At 39.8% G+C, this 17,329-nt stretch overlaps 1 protein-coding gene across 2 annotated transcripts in view; it reads left to right on the top strand.

Annotated features, from left to right (window-relative positions):
• Positions 1-5,845, top strand: part of LOC117361290 (myosin-IIIb-like) — a 149,282-nt gene extending 143,437 nt beyond the window's left edge. For both annotated transcript variants that reach the window (XM_033946437.1, XM_033946436.1), the window contains exon 8: positions 5,071-5,845. In XM_033946437.1, coding sequence (XP_033802328.1) covers positions 5,071-5,101 — 31 coding nt within the window. In that variant the 3' untranslated portion in view covers positions 5,102-5,845. The remainder of the gene's footprint in view (positions 1-5,070) is intronic.
• Positions 5,846-17,329: the final 11,484 nt, after the last annotated feature.

Raw genomic sequence — 17,329 nt, 5'->3', positions numbered from 1 at the left:
TTAAAGACCATTTAAATAACTTATTTAAAGACTTATTTAAAGACCATTTTACTAAGACCTTATACTAAGCTGCATTAGGGCATTAACGCGGGGAATAGCACGCGTTACATTGCCCTGCACACTAGACGCTAACGCCAGCATTGAGCTGGTGTTAGTTCTAGCCATGTAGTGCGCAGTGTAGCACACAGTAATACCCTGCGCGCGCTATAACCGCTAGGGCACCTTAGTGAAGGAGCCCCATGTTACGATTGACCTAGTATGAATGGTGCTCATTTGCCTATTTATTTTATGGAGTTTTTTAATCTATTTGTTTTAAATATTGATTTGTATACCACCCAGATATACATTGGTAGTATAAAAAGTTCTGATAAACAATAAACAGTTTTAACCATGGCTGGAAACCCCCCAATTTTCTGTTTATTTCATTTATGGCCATGTACAATGGGCTCCTTTTACAAAGGTGCGCTAGTGGTTTTCGCGCGCGCTAGCTGCTTTCTTTTAAGCAGGTGGTAAGTTTTCGGCTAGCACGTGCGCTAAAAACGCTAGCACACCTTTGTAAAAGGAGCCCTAAGGTTTTCACAAACCAAATGAAGTCTGGTCATGTGGTCCAAAAGTATCCACAACACAATATAAATCAATATCCCCCACTGCTATTAAATCACGAAGTTCAATGGCCTTTAAATTCTATCTTCTGTCTTTATTTTTTTAATTTTTAAAAATTTACCTTATTTTAAGACACTTCCACACTTTTTTTTAATATCGGAAAAGTACCTAGCATTGAATTTATAATTATATATTGCTTGTGGGGAATAAAGAAGCCTCAGAATATGGCGCTTTATACCCAATTCGGGTTTTGATTGTGAATGACTCACTTGCTCCTGTTCACGTCAGAGGCAAAAAACCTCATTAGTCTGTTGTATTATTTTAATTCTTTTCTATCTCTTTTTATCTTTTACAACTCTATCATTTTGTAACTCACGGCCTCTTTTACAAAGCCGCGCGGCAACAGCCCCGAAGCCCTTTAAATCTCTATGGGCTTCGGGGCCGTTAGCACAGCACAGCCGATAGCGTGGCTTTGTAAAAGAGGCTGTCAGTCTTTTTTGTCTTTTGCAGCAATTTATCAACAGTACAACAAAGTAGCAACAACTTGTACCTTCAGTATCGATATACTTGGCCTCACAAATTAACGTTGATTTTCAAAACTAGCAACTTTGTAACTCTTTAGACTTTCTAACATTTATATTCTTAAAACATAGAGTCAATTGCACTTATCTTAAATCTTCCTCTGTGTTTTCATGCAGTGCCCTTTCTTTTTCCAGCTTTCAGCTTGCTCCAAATATGCCACTGCTGCTTTATAATTAACCTGCTGTTGCCTTGTCATCATCCGATGCGGCCTGCGTTTCACAGAGTTCCTTTCACGCCTGCTGCATCAGGAAATTGTCTGGTAGCAATATTTTCTTTTTGTGCTTTTCCTCTTTGCCAGTTCTCTCAATCCGTCCTACTTTTTCTGGAGTAATATGGTAATCCTATCTATGAACTTCCCTTTTAGGAATTTATCCAAACCTTTTTTAAACCCCAGCAGAGGGAATCTGAGCAGTGAAAAGAGAAGTCATTTGCATACAGCAGCTACAAAGACACTTGAGAGCTATCCACTCACCCTGAATGGAAAAGGGTGTTGAAAAGAACAGATCCTGAGCAGAGTTGGAGAAAACAGGAGCTCCTTCAAGAGATCAGGCAACACTTCAAGGGGAAGAATGCTGATTTTGACCTAATCCTTGGTAAGCTTCTAGAAGAAGCTGAGCGACTGAGAGAGTCTTCGGGGAGCATGTAGTGACTAGACAGAGTCCTCAGGACATGTATCTGGGAGAAGATGACAGCAACTGGGAGAGTCCTCAGGAAGTGTGTCTGGGAGAAGACAACTGAGCAACTGGGAGCAGAGTGTTCTCAAGGCATGTGTCCTGGAGAAGATGGCTGAGGGACTGAGGAGAGTCCTCAGGTCATATAGTGGCGGAATGGGTCTGGAAGAATGAGTAGCCAGAGGGCCCTGTAGTGCTTGGAATGACCGGAGAGTACTCAAGTTTAATAACCAGTGGAGGGACCGGTGAAGAATTTCCAGGACTGGGGATCAGAGGACTGGTGGTGGCCCCACAAGCAGCTAGAAGAGTTCAGGGTCCTAGGCTGATGGGGAATGGTGAGTGACTAACAGAAGGACTGGCAGAACCAGTGGCAACCAGCAGAGAGACTGGTAATGGCACTGGAAGCTGCCCAAAGACCCGGAAGTATTAAAGGTTGGAGAGAACCTGGTGAAGCACAAGAAACCCTGAGACTAACAGTGACTGGCGAGTGACCAGCAGGCCCAGTGGTGACTAGCAGAGAGACAGGTAATGGTACCAGAAGCTGCCCAAAAACCTAGAAGTTCAGGGAGGTTCAGGGAGGACCTGGTGGCAACCAGGAAGTGTTTGGAAGAGCCTGAGCGGGTTTTAGAAGTGTGTGAGTTGTATGGGTGAGAAAAGAAGACCAGAAGTGCCTGGGAGTGATGAAGTGACAGATGATGACTGCTCAGCCAAATCACACCCCGCTAAGCTGACTGATTTCACCACATTTTCCTGCAACAAATTCCAGAGTTTAATTACACATTATGTGAAGAAATATTTTCTTTGGTTTGTTTTAAATTTTCTATTCAGTGGTTTCATTGCATGCCTCCTAGTCCTAGTATTTTTGGAAAGAGTAAAGAAGTGATTTACATCTACCCTTTCCACTCCACTCAGTATTTTATAGACCTCTATCATATCACTCCTGAGTCATCTCTTTTCCAAGCTGAAGAGCCCTAGCCATTTTAGCCTTTCCTCATAGGGAAGTCATCCCATCCCTTTTATCATTTTTGTCACCCTTCTCTGTACCTTTTCTAATTCCACTATATCTTTTATGAGATACGGCGACCATAATTGCACAAAGTATTTGAGGTATGGCCATACCATAGAGCAATACAAAGGCTTTATAACATTTTCATCTTTGTTTTCCCTTCCTTTCCTGACAATTCCTAACATTCTATTTGCTTTCTTAGCCACCACCACACATTGAAATGAAGGTTTTAACGTATCCTCAACAGTGTCACCTAGATCCTTTTCCTGGGCAGTGACTCCCAAGATAGAACCCAGCATCACATAGCTATAGTTTGGGTTCCTCTTTCCCACATGCATCACTTTGCACTTGCACACATTAAACGTCATCTGCCATTTTGATACCCAATCTCCCAGTCTTGAGGTCCTCTTGCAATTTTACAACTTTGAACGCCTTTGTGTCATCAGCAAATTTAATTATCTCACTAGTTATTCCCACCTACCTTCCTCTTCCTTTCATGTGCAGCATGTTTCTCCCTCTCTCTCTCTCCCTTTTGTTCCTGTGCAGTATGTCTCTCCTTCTCCCTTCTTGTGCAGCATGTCTCTCTATTTCTACCTTTCCCTTCCAACATAAGTCTCTTTCTCTCCTTTCCCATTCCCTTTCCTGTGCAGCATGTCTCTCCTTTCCCCTTTCCCTTCCTTTTATGTGAAGCATGTTTCTTCTTCCCCTGGCATGCAGTATGTCTCTCCCTTTCCCTTCCCTTTGTGTCTAGCTTGTCTCTCCCTCTCTCTTCATGTGCAGCATCTCTCTCTTTCTACTTTCCTACTATTCCATCCCCTCCATTCCCTCCTGTGGGTCCAACCTCCCTACCGGTTTCCTTCTTACCCCTCCAGTCTGGTTTCTTTCCCATTAGCCCTGAGTTTATTAATTTGAAGCTGTTGCTGGCAGTGATTACTTCAAGCTTTCCTCTTGCCACTGTGATTCTTTCCCTCTGCCGCACACCACCCATGTGGTAAAAGGAGGCTGTGTCTGAAGGAAGGATCCAGGGCAGGCCAGAGGAAGGTCTGATATAATCTCTACCAGCAACAGGTACAAGTTAGTAAACTCACAGCTCAGAGGAGAGAAACTGGATCCGAGAGATGGAGGGAGGAGGAAGGTAGGGAGGCATTGCTAAACTTGGTAAGGAAGTAGTGCTGTTTGGGTTGGGGTGGCAAAGGGGTGTCAAGACAATTTTTTGGGGTGACACTTGCTACCTCTTGCCACCTCATAGTGATGTCTATGTGTAAAGTCTTTGGTATGCTGTACTCGTATTTAGACCAGAAAGATTTTTTCTGCTATTGTACTCTTGAGTACATAGCAGGTTGGACTATAGAGACACCTTTTTTGTAGGTCTAAGTTTTCAACTGCTTAAACATTTACAATTATATCCATGTAACTCCTTTCCTGGCCAAATATCATTGGCTTTTAATGGAGCAGAAGGTTCACTTTATCAATGGTGTTTAGTGTTTAGATTGACAGAGGGACATTTTTATCATGCTGACTTTTTGATCTCTTATGTACCAACTTAAACATTAAGATCACAGAACCAATGTCATCTTTTTGTTCCATCACCTTTTAAAATACAAATGGAATATACTCGGCACATGCCTTTAGTTAACAATCTACATATCTTTTGAACTTTCTCCTATAAACATGAAGATTAACATCACTTTTTCTGCTTTCAGGACTATGTTTAAAACTAAGTTTTTAATAGGCAGGCCTTGTGCATTTTTTAATAGTCAGCTAACTGTGGAGAATGGATTGGATTTGATTAGATAAAATGAAATTAAGACTAGAAGTCATGTATCACAACTCCATCCTGTTGTGATACATGACTTCTAATCTTAATTTCATTTTATCTAATTCTTCTTCTTTTTCATTGAACAATTTTTTCAGTTTACCACTTTCTTGGTCTGATCATTTTCTACTTATCAACAATCTCTATCTTATCAATCACTCCATCTGCCCCTAAAAGTTATCATACAAGGCAATTGGATCTTATAGATCATTCCCCCCAGATTCTATATATGGCACTCAAAATTGTGCATGTGCTCAATCTTCATGCAAAATTTAATTGAGTAATGAGCCAAAGAACACTAATCATTAGAGACCTCCCAAAATGTGACATTGAAAATATTCCATCAAACTATTGGATAAAGCTAGACAACAGATTTGCTTGTCTTGATACAGGAGACAGAGAGCCCGAAGAGTTATGGAATGACATCAAAACCGTAATTAGTGATGAAGCTAAAAAAGCACTCCAGAAGAGAAAGAAAGCCAAGAAATCGCCTTGGATCTCAGAAGAAACCAGAAAAGTAGCAGAACAAAGAAGACAAGCAATAATTTCTGGTGCTAGAGAAAAAGTATCGCAAATGAACCGAGTATTTCAATGTCAAGTTTGGCAAGACAAAGAATGATATCTAAAGAATATTTGTCAGAAAATTGAATCAGAACATGTAAACAGAAAAAACAGATTAGTGTTTCAGGAAGTTAACTAACTAACTATATAGATTATTGGTAGTCCAGGGAGTCTGGTCAGGAACAATGTCCAATTGCCGCTATCTCATCTGGCACCATCATTACAAGGTCATGTTTCCATATAGTGGCAGAGGGCTAGCTCAGTGAGGTTAAACTGAGCAGGAGCCTCTCCTGCCCTGATAAACCCTTTTGAATATTATGCCCTAAATGTATGAATAACGAGAGGTCTTTGTGGTTTGTTTGAAAGAGTTGGGGCTCCTTTTACAAAGCTGCGCTAGCCGAAAATCTACCGCCTGCTCAAAAGGAGGCGGTAGCAGCTAGCATGCGTGGCTATTCTGCACATTAAGGCCCTAGCGCGGCTTTGTAAAAGGAGCCCTTGGTCCAGAGGGTGGCAACTAAAATAGTTGTTGGCATTTGTCTTAAAACATATGGGATAGAGTTGAAGATCTAAATATATGGAAGAAAGGCAGGATAGGTGAAAAATAGTAGACACAAATGTAATAATTCACAACTATTTAGTATATTTTGTATGTTATTTTGTTCCCCGCCTAGATTTGTGGATAGGTGGGTTATAAATAATTTTAAATAAATAAAATTATAAATGCACCTTAGGCAGGTCTATTTTATTGAGAAGGTAGCTCTGAAGCAAGGGTTATAGGAAGAAAATGAAAGTTGGGACACTTGGGAGTCACCTAAGGAAATATTTATTTATTAATGGGTGGAAGATGCATGGAATAACCTTTCAGTGGAGTGTTAGAGATAGGGTCAATATCTAAACAAATAAATACAAAATCAAAGGAAGAAAAAGCAACATAACAGAGGATCTCTGAGGAAAAGGAAAGGTTTGAAGAGCTTAGTATTTGTGGACCAATCAACTGGATAGAAATTATGGTCGGTATCTGCCATTTATTTTTTTGTGCTTCTGTTTTTTAACCTGAAGGAAAGGAAGAAGATGAATATTTGGAGGAAAGGCTATTGAGATTTGGTGTGGTAAAATCAGGGAAGTGAGAGAGCAAGGGATAAGAGGAAGGGAAAGGATGCACACACACACAAAAAAGAAGGAGATGAAGAAAGTAATGAGAATTTTGAAGAGAGGTATGAAATCCTTTGAAGATAGGAGAAGAAGATGGAAGATGCCTAGAGAATTGGGGAAGGGGAGAGTGGACAGAAAGTTAGGATAGAACATGAAGGTGGTGAGAAAATATAGAAGGGAAGGAAATAGATGAATTAGAGACAAACAAAGGAAAAAAGATGGAAGAAAGAAAGAAATGAAAAATAAAAATACCAAATAATGGGCTGGAACTGAAATTACATTACATTACATTAGGGATTTCTATTCCGCCATTACCTTGCAGTTCAAGGCGGATTACAAAAGAATTATCCAAGATGTATTACAGCAAGATCTTACAAAAAAAAAAAAAATTGGTCATTTTCAAAAAGAGTAAGAAATGGGTAAGGTTATTTGTTTGGGGTAGTTGGCTTTAGTGAGAGAGGGAGTTTGAGACTTGCGGTATTATTTATTTTTTCAGAGTTTTCTTGAAGAGTATGGTCTTTATTTCTTTTCTAAAAGTCTTGTAGTCGAGGGATGCCGTCAGTAGATTGGCGATTTGGTTGTCTAGTTTGGCTGCTTGAGTGGCCAGGAGGCCATCATATAGTTTTTTCCATTTGACCTCCTTAATTGGGAGGTATGAGAATGGGGTGTGAGTTTTCCTATGTCTGGTTGCGGTGTTGTGGATGAGGCGGTTATTCAGGTAGTTTGGACTGTCTCCGTATAAAGTCTTAAATAGTAGGCAGTAGAATTTAAATTGTATTCTTGCTGGGATTGGAAGCCAGTGCGATTGGAGATATGCTTCTGTAATGTGATCATGTTTTTTTAATGAGTAGATGAGTCATAGTGCTGTGTTTTGGATAGTTTGTAGTTGTTTTGTTATGGTTGTAGGGCATGGGAGGTAGAGGATATTACATTAGTCAAGTAGGCCTAGTATTAAGGACTGAACTATGAGCTGGAATTGAGTTTTCTCAAAGAATTTCCGAACTTGTCTTAAGTTTCTCATGACTAAGAATTACTTTTGTATTGTTTTATTGATTTGCGGTTGCATGGTGCAGCATCTGTCGATAGTTATTCCTAGCAGTTTTAGGGTGGTTTGTATGGGGTAGTTGATTGCATTGATTTCAATGTTGGTTATGGTTGGTATTTTGTTGTTTTCTAGGAGGATGAATTTCGTTTTATCTGGGTTCAATTTCAGTTTGTGATCTTTCATCCAGTTGCTATTGATTTTAGTGTTTGGTATATTGTGTTCGTCATGGAGAGTTCAGGTTGATCGAAGGGTATGAGAATGGTAATGTCATCGGCATAGCTGTAGGAGGTTATGCCTTGTTTGAAATGAGGAAAGAAAAACAACAAAGGAAATAGAACAGATGTACATATAAAAACCTGAAAAAATATTTTATTAGAATGAAAAAATATATAATAAAAACGATGGCATAATAAGTTTGTATATACTAAATCATGCAAAAATCTAAGCAATTGCGCTAAAGAATATTCTATCCTTCTATTTCAGATTCTACCCATGTGCTTTCTTAACTAACTTGTGGTTAAAGGAATGTGATACTATTACAGTGAAAACATTGGTTTTTCAAAATAAATATTTTCGCATTCAAATGCTGAGGTTATTTTCATGTGGTGTTCTAATAAAATAGCAATCTTAAAGGAAATATTAATACTTTAATTCTCAATAACGTACAAATTTTCCCTCATCAAAATGAATTCTCGCACCTAGCTCATAAATCCCCTGAATGGGGACCTCCAGTGCCTCCAGGTAGAGATAAATCACACTGAGAATACACTGAACCATGAAATGATTTTGTTATCATGTCATCTGTCTGGAATATACTTTCGAATCTCCAACAGAAGGGTCTAAATTATAAAGGGAAGGTGGCTTAGCAAAGTTGGTAGTGTGGGACATGATACTTTTAACCTCTCCCATCTGCTGCCACTGGTTATGAGTGCCTGTGTTGATATAACAACAATCAGCAGCAGACAGCCTAATGTAGCCTGCCATTAGATCAACCATTTGAAAGTTATACTGGACTATAAATTCTTCAAGCTATGTTATCGAGTGAGAAAACATATTACATCACAGAGATAAAAATCTCTTCAGTTAGTGATGCTACAAAATTTTCAAAGAGAACTAATGGTTAGGATAAGTAATGTGGCAAAAAGCAGATAACTCTGGCACTCTAGTCAAGGAATAATAGGTATAAATATCAGCACAGGATGATTTATTTCCATTCACTTTAAGAGATAAATTGAGTTTGTTAATGTAGCTTATGCCCAGAGTGTGTGGTACAATATAGTGTGTGTGAGGAATATGCTATAGCTTTTGCTAATCTAACTTCTGTGTCCAGAAAGCAGCCTGGTTTAGAGCAGAATCTTGTTCACTTTTCCTCCTCTTCCTGCCTTGGCACCTGTTTCAATGCCGGGCGCTTAGCACCAATTCTATAACAGCATTTAGGCCAACATTCCGTTATAGAACTCTAGCCTAAGGTTCGCATTGGTGTGGCAATGTCAAAGGCAGGCATAAGTTGGCATGTCTAGAAGTGCCAATTGATGTAGTATTTTATAAACTACATAGGTACCTGGGATACACACCTGAGGCCCAATCATACTCCACCCATATGTCCCCCTCTTTCAGTTAGAACCTATCATACTTACAGTAGGTGCTACCTTATAGAATAACATGTAGTGTGCATATGGATGTCCATCAATAAATTACAACTAAATACCTCCAAGATGGAACTCCTTTGGATCCTTAAAGAATGCTGCATCTGCGCCCATCCCTTGCTGCGCTGGGACTCGACTACCATAACTGTGAAAAACCAAGCATACAGCCTAGAAATACTCCTTGACTGCAACCTGTCGCTTTCCAACCATATCCAACTCAAGTGATATCTTCCTCATTTTTTTACCTGTAACAACTCTGAAAAATAAGAAATTACTTTTCAGACTCTGACTTCACCCATCTACTCTATGCCTTAGTACTTTCCCACATGGACTACTGCAATGCGCTATTCAATGGTCCCAGGGCAAAGAACGTACGACTTCACTACCTTGTACAAAATGCGGCAATCAGGCTTCTAAAAAAACCTCCATGCCCGCAACCCTGTCTCCCAGGCTCTAGCGTCAGCTCAATGGCTGCCCGTAGCCAAAAGTTGTGTCTTCAAGGGTCTGATACTAGCGTTCAAATCCTTGCACGGCATGGCATTGGGCTATGTTACAGCTAAGCTTCCTCCATACATGCCAAACAGGCCCTTCCACTCCCAGAATGAAATATGGCTCAAAATGCCCCCTGGTCATGTCCTTCAATTGCAAACTGCCAAACGATGTTCCTACTCCCACTTCATACCGAGCCACTGAAATTGACTGCCCCCTTACCCGCAGATCAGACCCCTTGAAGGACTCCTCAACTGTAGGAAAGAATGAATAACATACCTCTTCACCTAACTCCCCTGCCCTTGACTGATGGATTACAAAGAAATGTATATTGGTACCCGATCACGGTATGTGTCATGTAAGGAACACTTGTATTGAAAAATTTTGCACTGTATGGCAAATCTAACCTGTAAACTGTATATTATGTATATTAGTATTAGATCCTTGGTACGTGTGAAATTAGGATAAAAACACGTGTATTGTAAACTTGTACTGAAATTACGGCAAATCCAGTGCAAATCGTAACCCGTTACTGTATATTATGTATCTTTAACCTGTAACCTGCTCTAAGCTCATTTGGGACAATGGTATAGAAAACAAATTAAATAAATAAATAATGAAAACCTACCTCTAGGCATCACTTTATAGAATCAGTTGTTGCCGTGGAGAAAAGACTGCAGGCACATTACGAAAAAGAAAAAATTTGATCATGCTACACCGCTTCTAAATGAAAAACCCTGGTTACCAGTAAACCACAGAATCATCTATAAAATAGCTTTACTCACACATAAAATAGCTTATAAATAAAGCGCCCACATTTTTAGAAAGATATCTAATACCATACTCCCCCATAAAATTCTTAAGATCTGAAGAAAAAGCTCAACTAGTAATGCCTTCCTTAAAAGTTACATATTCTAGGAGAGATATGATCTTTTCTCCCACAGCCCCTCAAATCTGGAATTCACTTCCAATTAATATAAGAGAAGAAAAATCACTGAGCAAGTTTAAAAGTCTCCTAAAGAGCTGGCTATTCAAGGACGCTTTCCAATAGATTTGTTCTAACCTATAATAGTTCTAGAAAGACGATCTAATAGAATTAAGCGGGTACCTGTTCCCCTACCTTCTGTGTTTTTGGACCTTCCCCTGGTTTTATTTTTACTTTTATTTTTTTTAGAATTGTATTTATGTCAATTGCTGTCAACCGCCTCCCTCCTTACATGTATTAGTGTATTAGTAGTGAATGTTATGTTTGTCGGTTTTTATTATTTTACTTAATTTTTGAACTTATGTAAATTGCATTGGATTTGGATTATGTGAATTAATCAAAGAAATTAAATAAACTTGAAACTTGTAGGAATTTTCATGTGACAGTCAAACTGACATCACGAAAAAAAAATGTACGATTTCCCCAATCTGAGAGACAAATTGTACCCATGCTAAACAATGGAATAACCATTCCCTAAGTATAATCTTCTAAATTTTGTTCCCATATATCAAAAAGATTCTCATTCAAATAAGAATTAAGTCCATATGGGGCTCATTTTCATAAAAAGATAGGCATCTAAAGTATCGCACAAACCGGCACTTGGACATCTTACTAGTCGAAACGTCCAAGTGGACATGTTTGAAGCCAACTTTTTAGACGTCTTTCTGATGTTTTGTCTCCAGTGCATCTAAATTTTAAGGGGGCGTGTTTTCAGTAGGATTAGGGTGGGCTTAGCACTTGCAAAAAGACAAAGTGGAATTGTCCCAATCAGAATGGTGAGCACTAAAAAAAGTGTTCTTCAACTCATCTGATGAATACAAATATCTTTATTGGTTCAATATCTTGTATATATATCCAAAGACTCAACGACCCGACATGTACATGTTTCGGCCCAACCGGCCTGCCTCAGGAGTCTACAAATGTATACATGGATATGTATGTTAAAAGCAAATCAAACATCTATTACATTAATAAAAAGGTTAAAAACATGTGAAATCAAATATGAATAAACGAACAGCAAAGAAAAGACAGAATTGCTTAAAAATGGACATATAGTTTCATTAAACTCAAAACTGATTGGCTTAGCACTTGGACATTTTACAGCTATAATCAAACATTTTACAAAATGTCCGAGGACACAGTTTTGATGTTTTGGGCTAGCCCTATTTTTATGGTTTATGGGTTTTATTTATATCCTATCCTATCGAAAATGCTCCTCCAAATCAGCTGAGAAATCCACCTTTATTCAAGTCTGTTTAATCTAAGTTTTTAGTCTTCACCCCTAACAGATACAGAAACTTGATCAATGGCAAAACAATTCAAAGCTTTAAACAAATGATTTTGACAAAAAAACAAAAGACAATGAAGTATTAGAAATTCTTTGATCCATGTCTGTTTTAAACAACTCCTATGCTCCCCAATTCAAATTCAAAGACTCCTAGTGGTCTTGCCCATATAAAATTTTGAGGATTTATAAATTCTATATAGGGCACCAGGCCAAAAGAAAAAGATGAATACTTCCTTCTTAGAAAAAAAAACCGTAGGGGTCCTTTTATTAAGATGCGCTAACCAATTTAGCGCACGCTAAAGATTAGTGCACGCTAAATGCTAAGACATCCATGATATTCCTATAGGCATCTTAGCATTTAGCACGTGCTAAATCGGTTACCGCACCTTAATAAAAGGATCCCATATAGAGGAGATAATAAAATCACTGCATATAGAACATATGTTCTTAATCCAATTCTTTCCATTGGTAAGTGAAAGTGCTATTGTAAAAAGCCTTTTTGTGGATACCAAAATCTTCAGTAGGGAAAATAACTTTGAACATTGTTCTTCAAGGCAAAGCTTGGTGGTCATTGCCATGCAGGTTTTTTCTCCACTGATCTCTGCTTCTCTACCCAAGCTCAGGATAGAAAGGGGGACTTAGATGGGAGGAAGAGGCATATGCTTGAAGAACAAGACATTTTTCATTTGAAGAATAGAATATATTTGGAAACACCTTCTTGATGATATTCTTAATGTGACCCTCCTGGAAAATGCTTCTGCTGGCAGGGCAGCAGTGTGGGATTTTCCAGGTGGTCACTAAGCTTAGAGAAGTGGCAAGTGAATCCAGAAGGAGTAGGAGGTCCCTTTTCCCCAGTGGGAGTGGGGGATGGTAATGAAAGGGAAGTGCAGAGTACACTCAAGGCTTTTGATTGATTCCATTTCTCCCACCAGAGCCCTAGAGCAGAGGGAGACTCCTAATCGGTGCCTGAGAGGGGACAGAGATTGACTTTGATTTGACTACCCAGATTGAGAGTCTAAGGGCTTGGTTATCCTAACTCTCCCGCCAAGTCCCTGTAATCTGAGGGAGACCCCTTTTTGGTTCCTGAGGGAAGAACAGAGATTGAAAGGATATCTGACTAAGATTAAGAGACTTAAGAGGAAGAAGTGTGACAGATCTGTAATAACCTGATTCGAATTTGTTGACTGCCTATACATCTGAAGAATTACACATAGTTCTGTGGTTAATTCAACAGCAAGTTAAACAAAAGAGTTCAAGTTTGTTAAGTGAAACCTTGGATGTGGCTGTTTCTTCAGAGTGAGAGCCGAACCTAGTGCAAATAAGGAGACTGAGTCGCGGGATCATATCTCTTCTGGTCTATCAGAGTTATCCGGCCTCGGCCTATGCCCAAGTTCAGTAAGGATTGTGAGACTGAGTGTCTGCAAGTGAAAGAGAAAGAAACATATTTTTTTATGAACCCTGGTTGCAGGTGGGTTGCTCCCAACACTGAAGAGCTGACCGGAGCCCCGCATGGGGAGCGCAGGACAGGAAGTCAGGTTACAATAATGAAAAATTTGAAGATCAGCTGATGGGAATGGATGTCATTGACACACTGATCACCAGTGTTGTGGTCAGAGCTGTGAAGGAGGGTGCTATGTGGTGAACTGGAGCAAGTGGGTCACTATACACACAACTTTGGATCCAAAGCCTCAAAAAAGTGTAGTTTATGCCAGAAATGACTTACAACCTTCTAAAAATACTCAAAATACTACTACTATAGGGTTACCAGACGTCTGGATTTATCCGGCCATGTCGTCTTTTTAGAGGGCATGTCTGGGCGTCCAGATGGCTTTTCAAAACCCGGCATTTTGTCTGGGTTTTGGAAAAGCAGATCACGTCAGCTGGGGCATATGCAAATGCCCTCCCTTCTGATGAGCAGGCTGAGAGGGTAGGGCTAGGGGCATGGCATGGGCGTAACAGGGTAGGGTGGGGATGGGTAGAACTGGGTGGGCGGGCCTATGGATCTGGATTTTACGTACGTAAAATCTGATAACCCTATACTACTCCTCATTTTATATGCTACTAAGGGCTCTTTTTACTATGGTGATTTGGGCATTAACACGCGCTGAATTGCCGCGCACACTAGACCTTAATGCCAGCTTTGAGCTGGCGTTAGTTCTAGCCACGTAGTGCGTGGTAATATCCTGCGTGCGCTAAAAACGCTAGCGTACCTTAGTAAAAGGAGCCCTAAATGTATGCAGCACTGTAACTTTATATGAAGGTACTTTTTCTGTCCCTAGTGTGCTTACAGTCTAAGTTTTTGTTTTGTACCTGGGGCAATGGAAGGTTAAGTGACTTGCCCAAGGTCACAAGGAGCTGCAGGGGGAATTGAACCTGGTTCCCCAAGATCTCAGTCCTCTTCACTAACCATTAGGCTACTCCTCCACTCCTGAAGAAGAAAACTATATTAAATTTACAGCTGAATGCTATATTGATAATGGTTTAAAGGCAAACTGTTAAAAAAGCAAGTCAAATGAGAACAACCACTGAAATGCGACCTTTTACTCCAGTACAGTGCAAGAAGCAACAGCCAAGAAACTCAGAAAGAATTTTAAAGCAATAACCAAGGAAAAATTGCCTAAGCTGCAGTCTTCCACTGATGAAATTAAAGAGGCCCTTAAAAATAGCACATCCAGAGAGCAGGGCTTGATGCACATGTGGCTGATTTTGAAAGCCAGAACAAGAAACTATTAGATCTTATGGAGGATCAAGAAAAGTGAGGATGGAGAAATAATATTTATCTAACACGTTTGCCTGAAACAATCTAAGATTTGGAACTGTATCAGAGAGTTGAAACACGACTGCTGAACTGGTAGAAAATCCACTTAAAATGCAGAATATGTCGTCACACAGGTATTTGAAATAGTAGGCTGTGTCTAGTAGGCCAAAAATTTAAACTATATAAAGCAACATTGCTGGCTCTACACAAATTTAAAAACAATAGACAACTATAAAATTAACAAACTTCTATTATTTTCTGATTTTTTGGCAAAGTAACAGATAGCAGATGTACCATTTTTTAAATGCCTTTCTCTAGTTTGTCCACAGTACATCTAAATCTCTTGGGGTGTTTTGGGCAGGACTAGGGCAGGCTTATGATTTGAACATTTTTTTTTTTTTTTTTTTGCAATTGTAAAAATGTCCAGGTCCAAAAATAGGCTAGACATGTTTAAATAACAATCAAGGGGCAAAAAGATGCCCAAATTGACCAGATGACTACTGGAGGGATAAAGACATAAGCCCCCTTAATCCTCCAGTGGTCATTGACCCCCCTCCCAGTCCTATCAGAGGTAAAAGTGACAGTAAGTACTAAGCTCTATGACAGCTGAGGATATGACGGATATTCATCTTAGAGCAGCAGGCAGATCCCTAGAGTAGCCTAGTAATCGCTGCAGTGGACTGTAGAGAAATAGACCTGGGCCCATAGTAACATATACATGACCATATCACAGAAGCCTACATCAACTCACATTAGCTACCAATCCAAGAAAGAATACAATTCAAATTCTACTGCATGTTATTTAAAACGCTTAACGGAGACAGCCTGTCCTACCTGAACAACTGCCTCATACCTGCATCCACAACCAAACACAGAAAAACGCATCCCCCATTCATACCCCCCCCCCTCCCCGATCAAAGAAGTAAAATGATCAAAACTACACGACGGCCTCCTGGCCACTCAAGCAGCAAGACTGGACAACCAGATCTCCAACCTTCTGATGTCCACCCCAGACTACAAGACATTCAGAAAAGATCTGAAAACTATACTTTTCAAGAAATTCCTGAAACACCCCTAACCTCACGTACTCTCAACTAGAGAATGACACGGTGACAAAATTCATCACCGTTCCCGTCCCCGCGGATAACCGCGGGAAATAATCCCATGTCATTTTTTAGTGTCTATTTCAATCTTAATCCTTCTACACCAGCATTCTTCAAAGCAAAGCTTGCGGGTCAGTGGTTGTGGCCATTCATACTCTGATTCTTCCCTTTCTCCTTAAAGAATGACATGTAGATAGTTTACCGCGGTTATCCGCGGGGACGGGAACGGTGATGAATTTTGTCACCGTGTCATTCTCTACTCTCAACAACGCTAAAATTGATAAAGGATCTACCTTTTACTATCATAACAAGGGCAATTATGCTTCCACTGAAACCCCAGTTCATAAATCTTCTGTTAAGCCTCCTTGTTCTTAACTACCAAAGAAATATCAAAAGATCTACTCTTTAGCACTCTAGCAAATCTATTGTTCTCCCAATGTAACCCTGTTTATAAATCTTTTGTAACCCGCCTTGAACCACAAGGTAATGGCGGAATAGAAATCCCTAATGTAATGTAATGTAATATACTGTACTGTATAGTAACATAATAGATGACGACAGATAAAGACCCGAATGGTCCATCCAGTCTGCCCAACCTGATTCAATCTAAAAAAAAAATATTTTTTTTTCTTCTTAGCTATCACACTTTAACACATGTGGTTGAAGGTGTGAGTGCCCCCCCCCAAACACAAAATACATACTGAACCCACATATAGGTGAGATCTGCAAGCATATGAGCTGTTGTAATGGTGTACGGTTGGGTACAATACATTTTTTGTTATTTCTGGAGGGCTTACCATACGCTATAAGGGGGTTATGATGTGATGTGAACCTGGGACCTTTTATGTGTAGTTCACTGCGGTTCCCCCTAAGCTGCCTCACTGCTCTGCTGGGATATCTCTGTGGCTTGTTTTTGTACCTTTTTCTCTTGGACCTCCCCCCCCCCCCCAAAAAAAAAAAAAGCCTTTATAAAAAGATGCAATGAGCACAAAAATTTCTAAAATATGGCAATTTTCAAACCAAGAAGACAAATAATACTGTAGTTTGAAAAAAAAAAAAAAGCCATGTTTGACACTTGATGTTTGGACGTTTTTCTTGCCAAATATTGAAATGCCCTTCTAAATCGGTACTATATATTTAAGGCATATTCTATAAAGTTATGTGTCTTAATTTCCAACTAGCACACAAATTTGGGCATGCCAGTTATGGGGCTTCTTTTACAAAGGTGTGCTAGCGTTTTTAGTGCACGCACTAGATTAGCACGCACTAGCCGAAAAATTACCGCCTGCTTAAAAGGAGGCGGTAACGGCTAGCACGCACTAAAACTGCTCACGTACCTTTGTAAAAGGAGCCCATAGAATAGTGTCAGTTGCACATATGGCGACCCATATAGATTTTGCTTCTAGTAAGTAGCTTGCAAGCACTTTAACTTAAAGCAATGAGAAAATGATCTAGAAATAAAGTGGCATGGGAGCAGGTAAACCTCCAGTGAAAGGAACAGTGTGAGGAAACAGCATGGTACAGCCCCCACACATGGAGGCCTATGTATAGAACAGTGGTTCCCAACCCTGTCCTGGAGGACCACCAGGCCAATCAGGTTTTCAGGCTAGCCCTAATGAATATG

The sequence above is a fragment of the Geotrypetes seraphini genome, chromosome 5 (assembly GCF_902459505.1).
Source record: "Geotrypetes seraphini chromosome 5, aGeoSer1.1, whole genome shotgun sequence".
Taxonomy (NCBI): domain Eukaryota; kingdom Metazoa; phylum Chordata; class Amphibia; order Gymnophiona; family Dermophiidae; genus Geotrypetes; species Geotrypetes seraphini.
The sequence above is the reverse complement of the archived record's forward strand: the minus strand, read 5'-3'. Positions and strand labels throughout refer to the sequence as shown.